This window comes from Oratosquilla oratoria, unplaced genomic scaffold (genome assembly GCF_046742065.1).
Source record: "Oratosquilla oratoria isolate Oo_2021 unplaced genomic scaffold, ASM4674206v1 SCAFFOLD89, whole genome shotgun sequence".
Lineage (NCBI taxonomy): Eukaryota > Metazoa > Arthropoda > Malacostraca > Stomatopoda > Squillidae > Oratosquilla > Oratosquilla oratoria.
The window spans coordinates 243,196-268,486 of NW_027467753.1; the positions used below are offsets into that span (position 1 = coordinate 243,196).

Below are 25,291 nucleotides of genomic sequence, written 5' to 3' on the forward strand. Positions count from 1 at the left end.
TTTCTTGAATGTGGAAGAGGTTAGGGAGGGATTGATTGTGGTAGTGGGAGATACTAAGAAAATTACTGTGATAGTAGAGGAAAATGAAAGAGATAGCAAACCTCAATTCCTGAGTGCCTCACAGGTCAAACAAACCAATTCTTAAAAAAAAAATGAAAAAAAAATAAATAAATAAATAAAAAAAAATGGCTCCGGTAGTTGACCAAAATATCAATTCTCAACCAACCTGAAGAGGGAAAAATGGTAAAATCAAATTGGTTCTGGAACAGTTCTCAAGAATGGATCATGGTTGAGAACCAAGGTTCTACTGTATAGGAAAAGAGGAGGTACAAGGAGCATTGAAAATGAGAGTTGGTAAGGCACCTGAGTGGGATGGGTGTCATGTAGTGTCTAACAATGGGAGATACATTTAGAATGGACTGGCTAGTGAGGTTGTATAGTGTGTGTCAACAGGAGGGGAGGGTACTGGAGAACTGGAGGAGTGCTTGTATAGTTCTGCCTGGCTAAGGAAAAGGGGACAAATGTGAATCAAAATGTTTTAGAGGAATCAGTTTGTTGAGTGTAGTTGGAAAGTCATATGGGAGGTTTATAATTGAGAGGATAAGAGAGGAACAGAGGGAGTAATTGGTGATTCACAGTGTAGGTTTAAGAAATATAGAGAGCATGGATCAAGTTTTTGTGATGAGGTATATTTGAAAGAAGTTTTTGGCAAAAGGTAAGGATGTTTTTTGGGGCTTTTATGGTTTTGGAGAAGGTTTATGACAGGGTATACAGGAAGGCACTGGGAGGTATTGCAGATATATGGAATAGGGAGAAAGCTGTCAAGGGCAGTCATAATTTTTACAAGATTAGTAGAGCCTGTGTTAGGATTGGGAATGGTAAGAACAAGTGGTTTGAGGTGAAGGTAGGTTCTGTGTCAGGGCTGTCACATTGCCATGGCTGTTCAATGTGTATATAGATAGGATAGTACAGGTGACTAGGGGTGGTCAGTTTGGTCAACATACTAATTGTATCATAAACACTTGATTTACTGAGACCATAATCTTCACAAATCATGCACACTGAAGCACACCAGTCCAGTTTTCTTTACAGTTCAAATTCTCTTGAATTGGTACAGACTGGTGTTTATGTTTGACACCACCAGTGTCCCTCTAATCTCCTTCAGGTTAAATTTAATCAAAATAAGCTAAAAAAAAAAAAAAAAAATAGAATTGGGGTGTCCCCCACCAGCAGGCACATTGGAAATGATTCAGGTATTCAAGTAAGTATGGATACATTCAATGCCATCTGTGGGCCACCCAGTAAACTAGTCTGGCAGCTACAGGAATTTCAAGTTCCTGCTTGTAAATTTGTATGGACTGTTAGAGGTTCTGCACCATCAGTGCTTTGGCCTGCTGTTTGTGTGTTCAGCCAAATTGGGTGATGTGAATTCAGAACCCATGTCAGTATGTGTTTTGTTAGCAAGTTGAGAAGTTGGAGTTGAGGATATCTCAGAGGGGTGATGTGGTGGGTGGTATGTAAATATTTGTAATGTTGTATGTTGCTTTCTTTACTTAATTTTGGGTTTAGATTATTTCTGGTGTGGCATCTGTTCATGTTTTTTCATTTCCTTTTGTCTTGTTGGAGAAGGGTATATTGTCATGTATTACTGTTACAAGTCTACCTCTTTGTCATGTGTTGTCTTCATTTGTGTAGTCAATAAATGTGGATTGTCTATATTGGGGTATTAGTTTTGTTTCTTGAGTTAGAGGTATGATATTCTGCTTATGTAGGAAGTAAAGCAGCTCCATACGTTTGTGATGCTATTTATATTTGTAGTATTTTAAGGGTATGCTTTTGTGGTGAGCTTTTGGGTATACGAGTTATTGGTGATTGCAGCTCTAGTTCTTTGTGAACAGATTTGTGTTGTTGAGTGGAGTGCATGTTAGATGGATCCATGTGCAGCATGTGTAGTATATGATGGATATATGTGAAAAGGTTATTGATTTTGTACAAGTTGGACATGTGTATGGGCCAGGGTTGGTTTCTGTGCCTCCAACTATTAGGAGGAGGTGTGGAAAACAAAAGAGAGGTACATATTTGGTGAGAATTGATAAAGCATATAGAATAAGTTTCTGGACATGACCCAGAGATCAGGCATCAGCCTTTCAAGGTTGTTGTGTCCACTTGAAACAGGTAGGTGTTGAACTTAACAAGAATTTGTAATCTTGTGTGGGTCCTCTTCCTTTCCCTGTTGGACCACTTGCCAGCAGGCTACATCATTTTCAGGATTACATTTTTCTTATATGTGGTTGTGAGTGCACAAGTTTTATGCCATCAGTATTTTAGGAAATTTTATATATATATATATATATATATATATATATATATATATATATATATATATATATATATATATATAGTGCACAAGTTTTATGCCATCAGTATTTTAGGAAATTTTATATATATATATATATATATATATACTTTCTACCACTCACCTTAAATCTCTCTATTGCAATATCTATGACTTCACCTCATTGGCACAATATTATCCCCAAAGATAGAAACAGAGGTTATCACTTCAAGGGAGTGTGTTATGGGCCAACATGTATTAGATGAATAAAGAATTTTTATATAATTAACATAGTTTATAAAATTTATTTAAGCTGACCATTGTGTTTTAATATGTGATTACTTTCCATCTTCTAGGTGATCCAAAAATTGCTCGAGAGGGGATTTATAACAAGAAGTGAATGCTCCAAGCTGTGTGCAGAAATACCTCCAGTGAGCTTATTATTATTATGATTATTACTATTATTATTATTACTATTATTACTTTTATTATTATTGTTATTAATGTTATTGTTGTTATTAATTTTAATGCAAACTTTAGAAAAACAGTTACAAAAGTAAACTGGGCTCCAGGCCTGTCATGTATTTGTGTGGTAACAGCTATATTATCAGAGTGTGTTGGGGTTAAATTGTAGAGGTCAATAGTTTTTATAGAAAAATACAAGTTTTAGGAAATTTATATTACACCCTGTGTTGGTAGACATGGATGCTGCCACTGTGTTCCCCTGAATATACAAATTACTAATTGGGGAAAAAGGAGGGGACTAGGGACCACCTCTTGTTGAATTGTTCTTCCAAGAAGAGTCAGCAGAAAAGAAAAAAAAAAAAAAAAAAAAAATCCATCCATCCATCTTTACAGGGGAGATTGAAACCTTTGTATGGGGTTTAATAATAGTAATATACACACACATACACATACTGAATATGAACAAAGATTGTCTAAGCTGGAACTACCAACCCTGGAACAAAGAAGAGAAAGAGGTGATCTGTTGACCATTGAATTATGAAAGGCATGCAAAATTACTAATTGGGAACAAAGGAGGGGACTAGGGACCACCTCTTGTTGAATTGTTCTTCCAAGAAGAGTCAGCAGAAAAGAAAAGAAAAAAAAATCCATCCATCTTTACAGAGGAGACTACCTTTGTATGGGGTTTAATAATAATAATATACACACACATACACATACTGACATATGAGCAAAGATTGTCTAAACAGGAACTACCAACCCTGGGACAAAGAAGAGAAAGAGGCGATCTGTTGACCATTGAATTATGAAAGGCATGGAAGTCCTTGATAGAGAAGACTTGTTAAATTGGAATAGATGAAAAACAAGGGGATATGAAAAGAAACTCAAAAGGACAGTTATAGGGGAGATTTAAAAAAAAAGAAGCTTTCCACACAGAATGGTGGATGTCTGGAATAAATTGGACAAAACAATAGTGTGTGCAAACACCATACATGAATTTAAGAACAAATTAGATGTTGCAAAATACACCACAAGCATAGCTCCCCTTCCCATAGAATACAACTAGGTAAATACACAACTGTACCTCCTTTTTTTAGACATTCTGCATGGCATCCATCCAGACCAGGTGTTTTACCTGCTCTCATCATCTTAACAACTGCCTTCACTTCATCCTTCCTTATTTCTCCTCCATTTTCCTCACTCATCAGTCATTTTCTTAGCACTTCCCACTGCAACTATCTTTCCCTCCCTATCCTCCTTCACATTTAGCAACTCCCTAAAATACTCTGCCCATCTTCCCCTTACTGCCTTCTCTTCCATTATCATCTCTCTATCTACACCTTTTACCTTTTCTTCTCTACTTGATTCACCTCCTCTTCCTCTCTTAATTTCTTTCCAAAACATCTTTTTATTACTTTCAAAATTTTCTGTCATACTCTATCCCATTTCTCATCTGCTCTCCTCTTTGCCTCCTTTACCTTGTGCTTTACTTCTCTTTTCTTTTCTTTGTACCTCTCATATGACTCCCTCATCCTATTTTGTAACCAATCTGTGAAAGCTTGCTTCTTCTCCTCTACAACCTTCTTTGTTTCCTCATCCCACCACTCACTACCCATCCTTCTATTTCCTCCCATCCTTCTTGTTCCACACACCATCTTTGCACACTTTGTGACTCCCTCCTTGAACCATCCCCATTCCTCCTCCACTCCTAGCTCAAAAAATAAATTAGCAAATCAATCATTCATTCCATTGTCCAGATTTCTCTTTCAGAAGACCCATGGCTCCAATCTCAGACACTTTTGTCTTGGCTGCCTTTTTAGAGGAAAATCTTAGAGGAATTCCTAGTCCCCTCACTCCATCCCATTTAGTTGCCTTCTATAATATGAATAAGAATGTGATGGTAGTGTTCATATCTTTTTAACACTGTATGTTGTATATGATAAAATGAAGAGGTGAAAACTTAATAGTGGTAAGGGATAGAATCAAGGGTGGCAGCAGAAAGGAGAGACAGCAAAAGTTTTAAAAAAATGTGGCTCATTATTATTTTTTGAGTGGAGATTAGTTTTTGACACACAGGAATGTGAGTGGCTGTGGTCTGTTAGGATGCCTCAAAAGTCCTTAGAGTATTGACTACATATAACTATGCAGTCAATACCATAGTTTGGAGATATATCACTGAAAATATTATTTACTATAATATATTTGGCTTTAATGAAGAACTCATATTTGTATAGTTTAATATCCATATTTATGAAGTAAATTATAAGTAAAATTACTTCACAAAACAGCTGCATGTTCATACACATGGGAGCATGGGAGTGCTGTCGTTTACCATTAAAAGGCAATAACCATTGAGGTAGAACTAGGTTTTAGATCAGTGATGTTGTCATCAAAATAAAACAGGGTATCTAGAACTGCCATGGTATTGCTTTTATGTTTGTCTCTTAAAAGGGTGGTGGTGATTGTAATTACTGATGCTTTTAGTTAGCAAATGTTAGGTTTCCTTTCTATTCTGCTTGAATGAGCAATCTTTGATAGCAATGTGACAAACTAATACAAGGTACCTAAGCTTGACTTATGGCAAAGTAATGGTTGGCTTGTTTCTTCATAAAACATTTTAAATCTACTTTACACACTCTAGTCTTGGTATTACTCTTATGTTTGTCATCTTTAGTGTCACCTGACACCTTAACCATTAACTCTGCTCATGATAGATGGAACCAGAGCAAGTTACTAACATGGATAGAAATGACCAAAGTACTTTACAAACTGAAGAAACCCATCTTAACTTGGAAATGATTAATAAGGATAATGAAAACCTGAGATTGGGTGAATCCAAGTATCTCCTATATGCACAGAGGGAGGAGCGCTTTCAGTCTCATGTTGCAATGAAGGAGGACCAGCAGGAAAAGATTGAGGCTACCGTTCAGCAACAGGATAAGGCACCATCCATAGAAAGGGCATCCTCAGGTGAAGTAGTCTTAGTTATATGTGAATACCTATTAACCCCTTCCATACGGTGCCGCACACGTAGGCGTCATAGACTCAGATCTCGGTGGCAGCAGCCAATGCCAGCCGTACGACGTGTCGTAATAATACTCGCATCATAAAATATAGTCACCGCTTATATCGATCGTTCTCTCTTCACCCGTGAATTTTGATAACCATAGAAAATGCGATTACAAAAGAATTAGAAAGAATGTCATTATGGAGGGGCGACTACAATAAATATAATCAAGACGCCGATATGGCAGCCTCGCGAATACACTCGCTCCCCATGACGCCTACGTGTGCGGCACCGTATGGAAGGGGTTAAGTATAGGTAGTTAATCAGTATTGGGAGCAATTCATGCAATTTACTGGAAGTAGCATCAGTACACCCTTGTTGTATTTTTATATGTATATTAGGATGAAGATATTTATGTATGCAATTCATGAATGTGGTTTGATGTTACCTGACAACAGAGGATGTAATGGAAGATGAGACTCAAGGCTCTGACAGAGATGACCCTTGGGAGGACAATGCAATCATTACTTATCTCATGCGTAAGTGTACTAGACCATCCTCAGTGCACTAAGGTGCTTGCTCAATATCAATATCACTTCAAGTTTGTCCTGGTGAATTGAAGCTATAGACTGACTATTTTATTGAACAGGTAAGTTAGACAAGGAAGGTCACAAAGCTCAAGTAGAGTGGCTTCAGCTACAGTTGCTTGAACTCTGCTATGCCAAGCTGAAAGTTGTGGGTGGTGAACTTCCGAGACCTGAGCCCATACCACTTCACTTTACTAGTAAGTGGAAGGGATAATGTTGTCTAGCCCACCATATCATTAGAATCATCATACTAAAGAACCCCAAATTGTATAAAGAAGAAGACTTCATGAGAAGAGGGTTGAAAGGTGAAAAGAGGTACATTAGTGAAAAAGGTGGGTTATGCAATTAAGCCAGTAACTTTTTTTCTTTAGTGTGCAACCAGTCCATTCCTCTGGTTTGTTGGACAAGTGAGCAGGAGGTGGCCATCAATTCTCCAACATTCAGACAACTACTAGGGCATCTGGGTTTTCACCTACCTTCAGATACTGGGAAGATCTTCCCAAGGATTCCAAACTTTTGGTCATCTGACGTCGTGTTTCTTGTTGCTAATCGATTAGGCAAGATCAACTCTAGTAAGTTAATTCTGTATTTCCTTTTTAGCCTCCACAGAAAAAAAGCTGAGAAAATTACACACATGTATCTAGCTATAGATAAGGTGCAGCATTTTTATTTTATGTTTTTGATTTGGTTATTGGCTTGCAGCTTATCTGGTATTCAAAGGATGTGGCTTTTTTTTTTACACTTTGCTTCTCATAGCATGGGATTTACAAGTTTACTCTTTTACATCCTTTAAATGAAACCTATTCCTGGTGGCAGTTCCTTTGAACATTGGAAATCTTTTCAAAATCAAATTCAATATGTTCTTCAGGTTCTCTAAAGTGTTCACTTGAGCGAATGTCAGAGATGCTACAACAGATGAGGTCCATGTCACTCACCACAGCCCTTCCAAAGGAACCTAGAGATAGGTGAGAACTGGGACTCATGTTTCTCGATGGTCTTGGTTTTCAGGTATAGAGCCTTTCTAGTAAGATGGGTGCAGAAATGCTGCTGTGGTAGATAGGTTTTTTTTTTTGTTTTTGTTTTTTGTTTTTTTGTATGTTTTCTTTTTGTGAGTGACACATTTCTGGTCATTTAATCAAAAGAAGCTTTTCAAAAAGTAAGAATGGGTATGCCAGTTGTATAAAAAATCTACAGCATTTCATTTGTGGAGATATGTATGTATTATTGTATGACTCAAAAGTAATGAGAACTTGTTTTAGATTTATGTTAATTTAATTGCTGCCATTTCCTTTGTGTGATTGAAATTTTAAAAGTTGAGAACATGTATGTAAAATATGTGACCTTTTTTTCCTGTTGTCGAGTTGCACCAACCTGTCAGAGAAAGTGCACATTATGGATTCTGTGACACTACTTTAGTTTTAGTGTAGCCATCACAATGGAGGACAGAGACAATAAAAAAAGAAAAGAAAAAAAAATTCATAGAGAACCTGATCTGCCCCAGATTGGGATATGCAGCAGAGGTGTGACCCCCCCCCCCCAAAAAAAAAAAAAAAAATATATATATATATATATATATATACATATACACAAAACTAACTACAAAAAAGCAGTAAACAATATGGTCCCAGATGCGACGGGAATGGAAATTGAAGGTGGGGTGGAGCTGGCCAGTAGGCTGAAGGTACAGGAGTAGGTAGTGGTCTGTCTGTGACAGGGTAGCAAGGCTTGGGGTGCTCAGGTACTCCTGTGGGACTGGAGTTGTCCTGTACATCTTGAATGACATTTAGGGGGCTGGTCATCTTGGGAGGCTGCTTGAAGGGACTCGTACTTAAACTGTGTCATGGGATCACATCATACAGCTTCGGTGGTATGGCTGCAGGATCTCCTAAAAAGACACTTGAGAATGATTGTGATTAGTGGGTGGGGGCTTTAGGCCATCCAGGGCATTTTGGACTTGACAGTCAAGATTGCTGTTTATTAGCTTTACCAGAGTCGAGGTGTGGATGTTCAAGGTGGGGATGTTCACAGCTCTAGATTGCTAAATGATCAGGTGATGGTGGTGGTAGTCTATGAAATGATATCTGTGATAGACAAATGTGTGGGTAGGCAGGCTGTGGCAGCAGATGAGCTGGCAGGCAAGTGGTGGCAGTCGATCTATTAGGCAAGTGGCGGCAGTTGAGCTGGCAGGGAAGTGGTAGTAGTTGAGTTGGCAGGCAAGTGGCAGCAGTCAGTGGCTGTCAACCTGGCAGGCAAGTGGCAGCAGTCAGTGGCTGCCAATCTGGCAGGCTAGTGGCAGCAGTCAATCTGGCAGTTGAGCTGGCAGGCAATCAACAAAGCTAGGGATCAGGGCCCCAAATGTTAGGCAGCCAAGTGTCAGGATGTCAACTGGAAGGTAAACAGTGTTTGGGAGACAGTTGTTTTACTAGATAGTTGTGTGCCAAGAGAATAATTATGACTTGCTTTGGCAGATGATGTGGGGCGGACAGTGAGGGAGGTGATAGGGATGCTTTTCAAGTTGTGCCCCAAGGCAGTCTGCCAGAAGGGGAGTGGGGAGGAGACAACAATGGAGGTAGTGAGCTAAGCTTGCAGCATGATGCTCCAAGGCAATCTGAATCTCTGGTGATTCCATCAGCTTATATACTGGGTCAGGTCATGACTGTGCTCTAATTGGCTACTAGGGAGCCATGTGCCAATGCCTGGGAAGCCAGACACAGGGCATTCCCAGGCCACTGACCTAACTAGAATGGAATGAAGTGCAAGTTCCTCAATGAAGCTTTGACCCAACACAATCAGGTGGGCACAAGTGCATACCTGAGGGACATCTTGTGGGTCAACAGGGTCAAGATATCTGTCTGTCAATTTTGACCATCTGTGGCAGGGTTGGTACTCTTTGTGTACCGGTAGCATAATCAGAAGGATGTTGATCTCATATTCACTTAGTTGCGAGTTCAAATCCTACTCTTCCAATTTTCAACAGTGACTTTTATCTGCCCCAACAGTTCAAGTGCATAGGGCAAAGGTGATGCCTTCAGTTGCAGCCACATACCTCCTGGCATAGGATCTTCACCTTTTTTTCCTTTGCATTTTGACATAAGAAGAGATGATAACTGGCAACTGCTCCCTTCCTCCTCATGCTAGTCACTGATGGAGAAACAGATCCACATTAATCTAACATTGATGGCATTCAAACATTTTTCCCAGAAATATATATGGGATGGCCTGGTGATAGCTAGAATAGATTGTTAGTCATACAATCCATAAAAAAATGTGATTATAGAAGCCCAGGATCTTTGGAAATGTTGGGCAGGTTCTTTCATCACAGAAATCTCCTTGCCCACTTGAGTTTGTGTATGACCATCTGACTGATGGTGAATTGAACAATGAAACTCTAGTGCCAGGCAATAATACAGTAGTAAGGAAAAGTAAAGAGAAGTCACAGGAGAGGTACATATATATGTACATTTAACTTTTTCCCCCAGATTAGTGCATAAATCCCCCTCCCCCCCCCCAAAAAAAAAAAAAAATGCTGATCACTTAATTTCTGCTGTCCCTCCTTAAATCTCTCCTTTACCACCTCTTAGATAATACCTCTTTAGCACCATATTGTCTCCATGGATAGAAGCACTATTTTTTCACCAACAAATACTAATAATACCCCTTTTTTCTCTCTCCTCAAGAGAAAGGGATGGCCAAATAAAAAAATACTTTGACTTCTTTTTGGAGAAAAATACAGCAAAAGAGTTCTCCAGTTCCCTTGTTCCATGTGATTATTTTTTTAATGCAAGCAAGATATAATGCAGCATGCAGCACTTTTTATCTTCTGGCACAGAACATAAGAAAAAAAATATAGGTGGAGTTCCAGTAGTGGTAAAGGAAAGATTTATGGACAGCAGAAATAAGGAAAATCGAGTTAAAATTTTATTTGGCATTCCACTTTGAATAGAGATTTATCTTTGAACATAAAATAATTTTGTATTACTGGTCTGTAGGGACACCACAAAGTCTCTAGTATTGATTGCATACAATAAACCTATGCAATCAATCCCTCAGTAAAGGAAAAAAAATCTGCATTCCTTTATGAGTACAGACTCATCCCCAGCCTTAAGGAGAAAGCTGTGTGACTTTGGCCTGTATGGGTGCCACAGCCCCTCCATTAGAGACTGGATGAAACTTTATAATCAGTATCCCCAAACTGTTTGACTGATTGTAAGATGAAGGCCAAATATATTTGCTTGTCAGTATTTGCCCTTTGAATTAAGGTTGAGAGCTTCATAAATGAAATAAAGAAACATCATAGGAGGTTCTGATAACTTTAGAAAAAGACTGAAGATTGCCTTCTCCTGTGGTAGCACATAAACTGTAGTGCAAGGCAGAAGAATATTTTGAAGGATTTTGAGTAATTTCATCCTTTTTTCTGGAAAGGATTTTATATGAATTTTCTCATTACTTTTGGGACATCATTTATATTTTGTGTAGTAATATTCATTATCATTTGTCGTTGTTTTCATATGATAAAGCTTGTATGTGCTAGTGCTTTAATTATTATTTTTTTCAGTAATAGTGAAGAAATATCAGGAGAAGCAAGTGGATCTTCCTCCCTTGGTTGTGACCAGTCCTCCGAAAGAGTCAGTGACTGCTCAATGGAAAATAACCGATCCAGCTCAGCAACCCCAGCCTCATCCATTGATGAGAGATTAGCTCTCCATGATGAAGTTATGGAAACTGCAAATGCACTTCTCAGGTAAGCTGAGTTATCCAAAGCTGCAGTGACATTTCATACAGTGTCATATTTTTTCTGGTGATTCATTTTTTATGTCAGTTCAAGTCCTGTGGGAGAGAACCAGGACAATGAAATGATTGATTGATCACAAACAATCCATTGCCCTAGGTGATCCATGGTTCCCAGGTAACTAACAGTGGCCACTAGACAGATCCAGAGGTCACTCAGGGAAGAAATACTATATTGTGTTGTGTAGGGATATTGTAGGGTAGTGCAGGATGAAGTGCTCAGTGCCCACAGTGTGATGGTTGCATCTAGGGCAGTTTGATTCAATGGCTAGGCCAAATCTATGCTGGTACTCTCTTAGAGCTGAAGGGTGTCCTGAACTCAGTCATGCTACTGTTCTTTTCAGAGGAATTTTCTATGGAACTGATGAATATATATATATATTTTTAGTGGAGTGGTGAGTTTGATAGCAAATAGCTTGTTTAGTGATCTGAGTGTGAATGTGTTTTAGTAAGGATATATTGTGTGAAACAAGTGGTAAGTTGTATATGTTGGAGTAGTAGGCTTTTTTATTTAGTTGGTTGTGCTTGTATGATGTAATGAGATGGGTGAGTGGTAGGATATAGGGTTATAACATAGAACTGTTCCTGTCTTTTCATATATACTGTATGGAGGATTTTGCTTTCTGAGTACAGGTGTTCTGTTAGGATGGTCATGGTGCATCCTGCTATTATTTTCAATGCATTATTTTGCATAGTTTGTAAAGTATCTATGTTTTGTTGATTGTTGGGAACCAAGTTGTAGAAGTATAGTCAAATGTTGTTTCCATCAGTTGTATAAGAGTGATTTTATTAAGTTTATTTTCATGTTGATTTTCAATGTCAGATTTTTTATGTTGTGTTGGATGTCATAAGAGTATGAATAAATGAGCCCTAGAATTTTAGGGTTATTTTCCAGTGGAAAGGTTTGACTGTTAAATTTTACCATTGGTTATTCTTTTATTTATGATTGTCTTGAGTGAACAATATTACTGATGATTTCATGTGTAAGGTTTCAATTCTAATATTTCTGAGTCACTGTTCTAGTTTGTTTAAATAAGCTTGGGCATTCTTAGCTGATATTTTGCAGTTGCTATGCTGGGTTATTATAGGCAGACCATCTGTATAGGCAAGAATTTTGGTGTTACGTTCAGATCACTTGTAAACAAAGGAAATAGCATAGGTGAGAGTATTGGTCCTTATGTGACTCACCGAAGTGAAAGGAAGTGCTGCGTTGTGAGCGCACCTATCCAGCAGTTTTGTCGCCCATAACGAAGGAAACCAGTTGTTATTGTGTGGGATGGGTACGCTATGGTACTCGTCGTGACCAGTAAAAGTTTTTCCAGTTCTTGAAACAAGTATAGTTCTGGCAAAATGGAGAAAGATAAAGAAGAAAGAATAACAAATGAACCAACTAAGAGAGGACAAGATGTAAGTATAGTAGAAAGCCCTGGAGGTGTCATCCCCAAATGCCATTGTTTGATAGATACTCCCAGAAAAAACCAATTGTGGGAAAATAATGTCTTTTCAAGGTTTCAAAGAAACCCAGGTGAAGTAGGTAAAAGTTTAGATATAGACAGAGAAATTAGATATAGTAATGCATTAAGAAATCATGAAGTAAATGACTTAATGGAAGAAATCATAGATTTAAAACTGGATTACCGAGCTGTACACAAGGAATTGATTACATTGCACAAGAGTAATGAGCAAATGATTAAAGAATGAAGTGACCCAAAGAGCAAAATCGAAATTCTTAAGAGAGGAAACAAGAGAATGAAAAATGAGGACAAAAATAAAAATGATGAACTGACCTCATTGAAATAAAAAATTAGTGGAAACAAGAACAGGAAAATCAAGAAGTATCTTTTAAAGAAATATTACAAAAGCAGGTGGAGGAAAATACAAAAGAAGCAGTTATGAAAGTAATTAAAGAAAAGAAAAATTGGGTGAGAGATACAGTTGACAAAGGTGCATTGTGGTCCATTGTATCCATGAAAAACATGATATATATAGATACCAGAGAGAAAAAGAGGAGAAGGAATTAGCTAAGGAAATTCTGAAAGAAATACAGGATGAAGGACAAAATCTCGATAAAGAAATTGACGGAATCCATAGGATAGGCAAATATTCAAAAGAAAAACAACATAGACCTCTGAAAATAAAACTAAGAATTCAAATGATAGCAGAGGAGGTATTATTGAAAGCGGTTAAACTGGCAAACAGTGAGAAATTCAAACATATAAGGATACAAAAGGAAATGAGTGATGAGGAAAAAGAGAAAGACAAAGCTCTCAGAATTGAAGCCAATGATCGAAATGAGAAGAGAACAGAGACGGAAGAAAACGAGTTTTTTTGGAGAGTGCTGGACTTCAGACTGAAAAAATGGTACATAAAAAAAAAAAATGGAACCTAAACCAAAAAAGAAAAGAAAATATGAAAATAAAAGTGCCATACACAAATATTGATGGTATGATCTCTGGAATCAACAAACTAAATGACTATCTAGAAACAAAAAAACCTGATATGGGAATAGTAGAGACAAAATTGAAAGGACCTCTATTAACAAGCATAGTGGGACATGGTCTATACAACCACTGGGTGAAAAATAGAACAGACAAGCAAGGAAGAGGTATCATGATATTGACCAAAAAGGGTCTAAATGTGACAAAGATTATTGAAGGCTGTAACATTACAAGAATGTTACTTGTGCTTTGGTGCCGAGGGAGTGAAGGAGACTTGAGTGAGTTTGGAGGCTTTATTCTGGTTAGTGCGAGTGTCGACCTAGGCTAACCAGAATAAAGCCTCCAAACTCACTCAAGTCTCCTTTACTCCCTCGGCACCAAAGCACAAGTAACATTCTCATAATGTTACAGCCTTCAATAATCTTTGTCACATTTAGACCCTTTTTTGGTCAGTATCATGATACCTCCTCCTTGCTTGTCTGTTCTATTTTTCGAGAAGTGGTACAGGACAGTATTAAGAGTTGGGGGACAGCATAACAGAGTGACAGTCATAGTATAATAAAGTATTTCTGTAAGAATAGAGATTTCCTCTATTACAGACAAAATTATGTGTGGTTCTGGTCTGTAGGGGCACCCCATATAGACCCTAAAGTATCAAATGCATGCTACTGATCAGCTTTCAATCCCACAATAACATGCAGTCAATACTCTAGACTGGGTAAACTTGGATTAGATTATTATTTCTGCTGGCAAAAACCTGTGCTTCCAACTGATCTTATTGTTATTTTCTTGCTGATTTTCACTGTTAGGTTCTTGAGGACTGGGCAAAAATTCATACAAGTTTAGAAAGCAAATTCCAGGATCCCTATGGAAGGATGAGAACTGGTCTCAAGGGTCTCTTAAGTTTTCTTTCCATTATCTGTGTATTCTTGCCAATTTGCTTTTTTTGTAGGTTATGTTCTTTTGTATGTAGGTTATATTTTCTTTTTTAGATCTGTGATAACCTTTATTGGGAAATGGTCTGAGGGGAAGTCTTGCATGGTTTCCCATGATGTTTGTGTTTGTAGGGAGGATGACCACATTGTGTCTATTTATATTGCATGTTGCTTATGCCTCCTTTCTCATGTTGTCCAGTTTCATACTTAAAGTAGACCTTTCTTCTAATAAATGTCATTACAATGATTTTTAGTAATATCAACTGTAGTGAGACCAACTGACCATTCATCTGATATAATGAACAAGGTTATATGTAATGCAAGATTCAGTATAGATGGCGGGCACATAGAAAATTTAAATACATATGTATATACAGTACATACTTTTGGCTATAATGACCAACCCTTTCCCCCAATTAATTTGGTATATCGAGGATTTGCTCTATCATATTTCTCAAACACTTCATCTCAAAAAAATCAATTTCTTCCTCTCTTCTTTTTTATTTCAAATCTGCTTATTTTGTAATCCAAGTCTGCTTCTTTTATTTTCCAAGTCACCATTGGTATAATCACTCCTTCATACAACCTTCTCTTTACATTCATTCTCAGATATCTAATTCTCATAAAACTTTTTATTCCACTCAAACATTTACATGTTTAAAGAAAAAGAATAGAAAAGAAAAGAAAAAAAGAATCATTTATTTGTAAATCATTAATGCCATTCTATTTACAGATCTCCCACTGTGCAGCCTGAGTCCCCATCAAATCTTCGGTGTTTAGGACTTCCAGACTGAGACAATACTCATCTTCACAATCCCTTATGTACTTTTGTCAAGGGATCAGGACAGAAGTATGTGGAGGAATGCAAAGATGCTTACACTGAAGGCTTTCCATGGAATTATGAAGATAAAGCCGGAGAAATCCTTGCAGCAAGGAAGATACAGCTCTGGTGACAATCACTACAGGAAATTATGCTACTGGGGGCTCTTGATGATGGGAGTACACACTGATGTGAATGTCTTTGTGGTATTGAGCCAAGAGTTACCCTGAAATTAAGTTCTGTATTTATTATCCCTAGTTTTAAACTTTATGAGAAGAAATATATTTTTTTCATTCAAGACAAATTTATCATAGCTATAGCATACTGTACCTGTTTTCCATGTCCTGTCAGGGGTGACAGTTATTTTTATGAATATGATTCAAAATTGTGCTGAAAGAATATAGTTTATACTATGGATACTCATTACATTGAGTTTGCTATGAATTACTCAGATGAACTTTGGTAGATTTGAATAGGATATTTTACAGTATCCAGTTGAACCTTGTTTAATATTGCCCCAATTAAACTTTTGTTCTTAATTTTTCTGTGTCATCAGACAAATGAACTTTTCTCTTTTCTTATGTAAGATATATATATATATATATATATATATATATATATATATATATATATATATATATATATATATATATATATATATATATATATATATATGGTAGTATAGGGAACAGAAAATTAATTTTATGAGGCCTAACTTAAATATTATCTGTAGACACTGTATTGTTAAAAATTAAATTTATTTTTGTTTACTGAAAATAGTAGCACAAAATACAGTATTTAAAATGGTATTATATACTGTACTACATAAAATAATGTAACCATATGGTTATGTTAACAAATCATGGTGAATTTAGCTGATCCTTTAACAAATGCACATCACCTAATCATGGACATAAATATAAAAAAGGTGCATGAGTTCCAAACTACATTAGATTAGTGAAAAAATTCCTTGAACAAAATACATTATGAATATATAACCTATAACAGGTAATGAAAGGCCCAAAAAAATAAAGAAAGACACTAATATTTAGATGAGAAAATTACTCAACAGCTTCTTTCCCAGCACCCTAGTTAACAGAACCTAGTGAGATTTTCGGTTTCTTTTTATGTTTCAGTTAATGTCATGGTTTTCAAGAACTTAATCCCAATATTAAACAAGGTTCAACTGTTGAAACAGTACATACGATTTGTGCAAGACAATACTAGTCCAGCATGGACAGCACCCTTCTTAGCCACACAACACAAATTACAGGACACACAAAACAAGCCATTGTGAATAATCACTGGTAGCATACAGACAACATACCTAGATGCAGAACAGCTTTGCATCTTCATATGTGAAGATGCAAAGGCCACACTAATAAGGCCTAGACTAGAGTATGCTGTGACACTATGGTCACCCAATACCAAAAAGAATATAAAGAAAATTGAACAAATCCAGAGAGCAGCCACAAAAATGGCCCCAACACTTTCAAACTTGTCATATGAGGAGAGACTGGCTAAACTGAAATTACCGACTTTGGAACAAAGAAGAGAAAGAGGCAACCTGCTGACCATTTACAGAATCATGAAAGGCACAGAAGTCCTTGATAAAGAGGACTTACTAAATTGGGATAAGAGAAATACAAGGGGACATGATAAGAAACTCAAAAAGGATAGTTATAGAAGAGACCTGAAAAAAGCAGTTTTTGACACAGAGTGGTGGATATCTGGAATAAACTGGATAAAACAAGTTTGTGCAAAAACTATATATGAATTTAAGAGCAAACTAGACACTGCGAGATACAAAGATGGGTCACCACTAGCATAGCTCCCCTTCCCATAAGATACAACTAGGTAAATACACAGTGCATAGCACCAGTCAAACAAAACCCACAGCACCTATCACATTACATAAGGCCACCAGCTAACACACAGAGACATTAGAATTTATAGCTTATACCAACATGATGCATATTAACTATCCCATCATATCAACCCAATCACATGATTTAACAGTGCAGTGGTACTGTTCTCAACTGCTAATTCAGTGATCTAGGTTCAAGTCCTGCCCAGAGTTGAAAAAATTTCAGCATCACTGCACTGCAAGCCAGCACTCCAACTCTGGCCATGTTTGAATTTTGAACTCTCATCTAGGAAAATAGCTTTCAATCACAAGTCCAACACATAATTCAAGACCATAGGGAATCGCACCAACATGAATCGGCATACATATGGTACTTACAGATAGAGCTTTAGGTAATCTAGAGCCTAGTATGATCTTTAGATGTCCTCCAGTACCCATACATGAATTAGAGGCTTAGCTAAATAGAACAGAGAAAGTATACATCAGTAGACTTCTCTGTGGCCATCAAATAATACTTAAAACATGCCATCACAGGTGGCAACACAACAGATCATGCCCACACAGCTAGGCTGCCTCACAGTCACACATACTTATAGACTGCACAATACTTACAATACACAGGCACAAACACAGTGGCTTGCTGGTGTAGTGATATCAACTTGGCCTGCTAACTCAGCAGTCCTGAGTTCAGTCCCTGCCTAGGAACCATATGAGCATGGAACTCTCATCCAGGAGGATAGCAGCTGCTGATCATGAGTCCAGGACATGATCCAAGACCATGGTGAATCACATGTGTGGGATAGAGGATCTCTGGCAAGAACCTATAAGGACTCTTGCTCCAGTGTCCTGCCTCAATGACACTACAGGTAATCCAATAATAACAGCAACAATCCATGATATTGAGGTTGTATTTTGTATGTGTAGTTGACAACTTTGATTGGAGATGTCCATTTATTTTTACCAAAATTATTACTCATTGAACTGCCAATTCAAGACCAAACTTTGTAGTTATTTTATATCTGCTCTTGTCGAGTCACTGCATGTGGATATTGATTCTCATTGGTATTAAAATGAAGTTGACAAAACATGGAACAATCAAGCATTCCATCTATGTCTCATTGAATGAAATGCCTCAATTGGCTTAAGAAGCTGAAAATTTGTCCACATACCTGCCTTCATGGATATTAGCTTTAGAAGTATTGAGTTATTCCAAGAAGAGTTTATCTTTGTTTTTAAAGATTGTACATAAAGTGTGAATGAGTTTGTAATAATGCTGTATTAAAGACAACTGTGTTCCCAAGTCTTAAAGTTGGGCGGCCAAATTAGAGCAGACAATAGGATTATTCACAGGTACTTCTGGTGACTAGTCCAGTATTTCCTCTGCTCCTATTTCCTTAGACTTCAGCCATTTAGCATAAGGAAAGAATTGGTGTTCTAAGCTAATTGTTTCTTTTCTGCTGAATATACTGACATGCTTTTGAAATTAGAAATTTAGTGCTAAGATTTTTTTTTACAAAACTATTTTTGTCAGCTTGATTATATACATCTACATACCTATAGCTTATGTTAGTAAGCATAATAGTAAGGATTTTCTCTATTAAACTATTTAATCCTTACTAGCTTAATGTCCATTTATATATATACATAATATGTATATGTATATTTGTATAGGGATAATGAAATTGATCATAATCTTCCCCTGGCTTTAGTTTGTTTTTTATAGCTTAATGATGATTGGTTTGGTGACACTTCACAGTGAGAGGTGCGGTAAATGAAAATATATGTATATATACATACCAAAGGCAGATATTAAACCAGAAGTACTTAAGAATTATTTTTTTTTAGATTTTAAAGAACATCTGAATAAATTTGCCTGCTTTCCATAACAGTTCTGCAATGAATCCAAAGTACAAATTGGAAGCAGGACACATTTTCAGACTGTGTATAATGAATGTCTCCTCACATTAAGGTATCATTCAATTATCTTCTTCTGAACTTCAGTGAGTGTGCCACAAATTTGCTTGGCTTTTCCCAAAATGGTATATATCACCACACTCCATACTACTTCTGTATCTGCTGTACCATCAAGGATCTATTAAATGATATATTTCATATCAAATGATGAAGCTATTCTTATGTCTTTATTACAAGTTGCCTAGAATAATTTGAGTCTAGCCCTGTTATTGAATGTTAATAACTAGGGAAAATTTATTCCACTTTCAACTTCTTATGGTGTTATGTATCACATGATTTTGGATTCAGAATTCAGATACAGACTACAAAATTACTTCAGTTGTTTTTACAATCTTTTGTAAATAGTTCAATTTTTGTAAATACAGACCCAGTAAGGCTTAGATTTCGAAGTACAGAAGTGGTGCATGGTTCATTGGATTTATCTTGATGGATTACTGTATAATAATGGAGTAGAAAAACCATGGTTTGTTTACTTATTTTTACATTGTTTCTTACTCTTTATTTTTTACTTAATTTTATTTGTTTATTTATTTACTCATTTCTTTGAGGAAACTTCTTGAAATATGAACCATCATCATAGTTCTGTAACTCAAAGTGCAGCACCACAAAAAAAAAAAAAGTAGATAATGATACTTCTATTTTCATGGCCTTATATATGTAAATTGTCGCTTTTATTGGTGTGAAAGTGGCAGGTGTCTAAAAAGAACAAAAAAGATGTATGCTGAATTAGTGAATGGAAGTACAGGGGTTAAATAATGTAACTTTTTTATATATATATATATAATGAAAATGAAATAAAAAAGAGAAAAAACTAAATGTTAATTTTGTCAACAATCAGATCAGTGTGACCAAGTTAAGTAAAATATTATACATAAAACATTAAATTGAAACTTATTGGTGTGAAAGTGGCAGGTGTCTAAAAAGAACAAAAAAGGAGATGTATGCTGAATTGGTGAATGGAAGTAGAGTGGTTAGATAATGTAACTATTTTTTTTATATATAAAGAAAATGAATTATAAAAAGAGAAAAAGCTAAATTTTAATTTTGTCAACAATCAGATCAGTGTGACCAAGTTAAGTAAGATGTTATACATAAAACAAATTAAATTGAAACTTAAAAAACTAAAGCCAAACTAAAGTTGATATGTTGACAAGGAAATTAGATACCACTGTATATTGCAGCACTTGATTATGTAAGCACTAGGTATGTAATAAATGTACGTTCACAACTTTCCTTTTAATAACCCTTATTCAAGTCAGATCTAGAACCATAACTTAAATTCATAAACATCAGTATGATCACCCAATCCCTGTGAACTGACTTACACTTAGGGTGGCCAGACGTCCTCCTTTAGGCCGGACAGTCCTCCTTTTGAACACTTTGTCCTCCATCCGGCGCAACCTCACGCTGGACGTGCATTTGTCGTCCTTTCTTGGGGTGTGACAAAAATAAATTAATAAACAAACAAATAAATAAAAATGAATAAAGAATAAATAAATAAATAACACCTAGGTATACAATAATGCTGTACAATTAAATTACATGGGAGTACCCAGGGCAAGGTCAATGTCAGAACTTGGCAGCCGAAGTAGACAGGAACTGCACAAGACCAATGTTGTGAACGTGTGATTGCATGATTTACTTCTCATATATTGGGTTGCAGTTCTGAGGTGGCCACAGTGCAGTGTGGTTTGGTAATTCATTTATGAGGTTAAGGAGTCTGAAAATGCCGAAAAGAAAGACTTTGTTTAAATCTGATTGGGCCAGAGTTTGGATTCATTGCTAAAAGCAGAAAGGATGAGTTTCATACTGTATCAACCTCTCAGAAGAATGCACAGCTATGTACAAAATACTTCTAGCCAACAAGAAACTATTGGAGATGGCCAGTAGAGGGCAGAAATACAAAAAGAAATAAATCTCCAGGCAAACAAGGTGAGGCTACAACTAGGTTTTGTTTGTGTTGTAACTTAGTAAGAAATACAGGTATTTGTTTTTGTCGGTTTCATTAGAAGTGAAAAATATTATTCACAGCACTCCTAGAGGTCGGATGTCTCTCCACTCCAGCTCACTCAACCATTGCCCAGCATTCTCCACTGGCCGGTGGTGGCGAGGAGATGTATCTCCTTTGCTGCTGCCGGTCTGGCACAGGCCGACCTCTTCGTTGACATCGGCAAGCGGGTTTACACCAAAGACAAAGGATTACAAAGACGGAGCATGCCGACAGGAGACCTTTTGGTCTATATTTAGGTCAGATGCGAAAAAAATCATAATAATGATAAACTAATAAATAAAAACTATAATAATGTAAATAACAAATAAAATACATAAATAAATGCATAGGTATTGTTAAATAATAAACAAACAGGTAAATAGTAAATAATAATAGACATATAACTAATAATAAATGAAAATCAAACAGACAAATGATAAAACAAAAACAAATAATATAAAAAATTATAATCATTACAGCATCTTGCTTAGGTGTTTATATAAATGATTCTTAAAGCTTCGAACTGAACTACATTGCACTACCTGTGCAAGAAGTTTATTCCATTTATTAATTACACGGTTGGCAAAGTTGTTTCTAACTACTTCCAAATTGAATCTATTTCCGGACAGTTTGAGACCATTGTTTCTTGTCTGATTCTCATTCAATGTGAAAATTTTGTCACTTTTGATGTCAATTCCCTTTAGAATTTTAAAGACCTATATCAAGTCACCTCTGAGTCTACGCTTTTTTAGGGAAAACAGATTCATATGTTTTAGTCAAATACACACATTTCCCAAGTCATGTAATTCTCTGTTTTCAGAGTAGTGCTTGGAAGAAAAGAGACACACACACACACACTTGCTCGCTGGCTTAGCAGAAACCCAACCCAACTCTTATTTAGAACCCTTATCCGATCGCTGGCTGGTCGACAGAGAGGAATTGGGGAGCTTCTCTATCCGACCAGCCCGCACCCAAGCGGTGGCCTCTTCGTTGACGTTGGCAAGCGGGTTTACACTTCTGACATTTACACACAATTTCCAGTCACATAATTCTCTGCTTTCAGAGTTGTGCTTGGAAGGAGAAAGATAATACAACACCCGCCCGCCTGCCCCCCCTCGCACCGCCACTGAATTGACTCTACCGACTCTCAAACCCAACCTGGGAAAAAGCAGGAAGAGCTCATGCCTAACCTGGGGCTAAACAGGAACACACTCTCTATACGCGGGAAGTAAACTCTACTCACTTCCCGTAAGATATACACACACCTCTCACGAACAGCCACGACCCACGCACAAACATCTACACTTAATTTTTCTTTGACTAAAAATCGCTTCCTTTCTCTCTCTTATACTACATCTTCTCATTTCAGTTTACCTCCCACTAAAGATTTTTCCATTTTTCCACCTTTCTCTACTACTACGCCTCCTACCATTTTCTGAACTTTTGGTGATTCTAATCCCGGCGTCGGCACCGCCGTTCGAGTTCCCTGTCCATTTCTCCCCAGCCACGACCACCAACAGCCCCTGATCGCTCGCTTAATCGCCCAGTGGCAATAGCCCTCTTTTATACACTACTATCTTTTCATTTTCTTACAGACATTCTTCCCCTCCCACAAAAACCGATCCCGCGCAAGCGGGTGGTCTTACCTTGCAAGTCGCAAGACTCGCAACGGGCGGCACCGGATGGTCCGGAATCCCAGGGAGCGGTTCCGTAGGTTGTGGGAGGGGCAGCGCTGCGTGGTCAGAGTAGGTAGTCGGAGGAGTGGCGTTAGGAGGAGTGGTAGTAGTAGTAGTAATAGTAGTAGTAGGAGGAGAAGGACGAGGTGAAGGGGTGACTGACGTGGAGGAGTGAGGAGTCTTAATTCGTACTGTTTGGGCACTGGGTGTACGAGGATTGCGTGAGGAGGAGGAGGAGGGGGGGAGTGGAAGGACGAGGTGAAGGGGGTGACTGACGCGGAGGGGTGAGGAGTACTTGTTCGTACTGTTCGGACACAGGGTGTACGAGGATTGCGTGAGGAGTATGAAGAGGAGGAGGAGGAAGAGAGGACGGACGAGGTGAAGGGGGGTGACTCACGCGGAGGAATGAGGGGTACTTGTTCGTTCTTTTCGGGCACAGGGTGTGTGAGGATTGCGTGCGGAGGAGGAAGAGGAGGCGAGGGAGGAGGAGGAGGAGGTGTCGTAACTGTTAGAGAGGGTTGGTAACTGGAATCTATCCCATGGCACGGTGGAGTGGCGATGGGCAGTTCTGATGGTGACGTGTTTGTCCGCGCGTGCCAGTACCTGGTATGGACCAGTGTACCTAGGCGACAGGGAGCCATTACGCGTGTCGACGCGGAGAAACACCTTGTCTGCTGACTTGAGCGTTGGGTGCTGGTATGCGTTGGATGCTGCGGGAAACCTAGGCGTCTTGGGTGTGAAAACCATCATGGCTTGGCGAAGGGTAGGCATGAATGAGAGCTCAGAATGCGTTTCAAGGGCAGGCGTGTACTGGGAGGGTTGGCGTAAATCCTCGCCGTACACTAGTTCCGCGGGCGTGTGCTGGAGGTCTTCCTTCACAGTGGAACGAATGTTCAAGTGGATGAGTGGAACTGCGTCCGCCCAGACGTTGGGTGAGGCTGGGCTCGAAGAGCTTCCTTAAGTCTCCTGTGGAAGCGCTCCACCATACCGTTAGACTCGGGGTGATAGGCTGTGGTACGCTGCCTGCTTGTGCCAAGGAATAGTAGGAGATCTGTCCACGCCTTCGATTCCCACTGCGTGCCCTGATCTATGATGATTGTGTGTGGGGCCCCCAGATTGGCGACCCATCCATGCAGGAAGTGGAACGCTGTGCACTCTGCAGTACTATCCGCAATGGGGATCGCCTGATATCCTTGGTGAAATCGGATATATATGCTAGGTGGCGTCTGGCCCTCGGGGTTAGCTTGTTCCCTGGTCTCTTCATAACGTAAGTAAGGGGGCTTGTCATCTGTAAGCACCCTACACGTCTTTGCCTCCAAGAAATAGCAGAAGTGACGCGCCGCTTCATAGATGGCGAGTCCTCAATCAAAAGCGCTGTAGTGGTGCTGGGCGTCATTTAACCGTTTGCTGAAGAATGCCATCGGGGTAAGAACGCCCTGTACCTCTTGCTGGAGGACGGCACCCACCGCCTCTGCTGCGTCTGTCGTGAGTGCTGCCGTCGCACCCAGAACTGGATAAGCAAGGAAGGACAGCTTCGCACGGCGGCGCTTAGCCGCCCGGAATGCCTGGCTTGCTGTCTCGGACCATTGAAGCGGCTTCGGCGAGTGCTTCTTCGCTCCCTTCAGTAGATCGTACAGCGGCGCGAGGAGGCTCGCAGCCGGTTGTACTAGTTGATCAGTCCTAGGAATTGCCTCAACTTTCGTACCGTGGTCGGTTGTGGGAAGTCGTCGATGGCTTTCACCTTTTGTGGGAGAGGCGAAATTCCCGACGCAGAAACCCTGTGGCCGAGGAAGTCGACCGACTCTGCCCCGAACATGCACTTTGCAAGGTGAATCCGCAAGCCGTAATCATGGAGTCGTTGGAAGAGAAGGCGAAGGTGTTGGCAGTGCTGCTGGTGGGATGCGGACGCGATGAGGATGTCGTCAATGTATAACGCGACGAAATCCAGCCTCTGCACCACCTGGTCCATGAAACGCTGGAAGGTTTGTGCGGCGTTCCGGAGTCAGAAGTTCATGACCGGGAATTCAAAGAGGCCGAATGGAGTGGTGACAGCCGTCTTGGGGATGTCCTCCTCTGCCACGGGAATTTGATGAAATGCACGCATCATGTCGATTTTCGAGAAAACAGTATTCCCGTGTAGCACTAAGTTAAGGGGCGACGCCCAGCTGCTGGTCGAAGGGCCCGCAATCCCTTCCTGAAACAGAAGCTCAACTCGGGCGAAGCAAGGTGGGCCGTGAGGATGGTATGCTCAACGGTATGTCTCTGTTTCCGTGGGTGGGGTTGACTCGACGTAATGAAGGGGAACTCTTGAACGATACTGTTGAAAGGTGAAGGCCCCTGGACGTGTGTAAGCACCGGAGCTGGGGACGCCCAGAGAACGGTGTGGATGTAGGCGTTGGAAAGTCTGTG

At 38.8% G+C, this 25,291-nt stretch overlaps 1 protein-coding gene across 1 annotated transcript in view; it reads left to right on the top strand.

The window, feature by feature from the left end:
• tim (timeless) overlaps positions 1-20,444 on the top strand; it is a gene marked incomplete at its 5' end in the record, with an annotated part of 72,349 nt that extends 51,905 nt beyond the window's left edge. The window contains 8 exon segments of the mRNA XM_076182837.1: positions 2,692-2,766; positions 5,515-5,770; positions 6,266-6,346; positions 6,457-6,591; positions 6,766-6,966; positions 7,263-7,359; positions 10,950-11,135; positions 15,289-20,444. Coding sequence (XP_076038952.1) covers positions 2,692-2,766; positions 5,515-5,770; positions 6,266-6,346; positions 6,457-6,591; positions 6,766-6,966; positions 7,263-7,359; positions 10,950-11,135; positions 15,289-15,349 — 1,092 coding nt within the window.
• Positions 20,445-25,291: the final 4,847 nt, after the last annotated feature.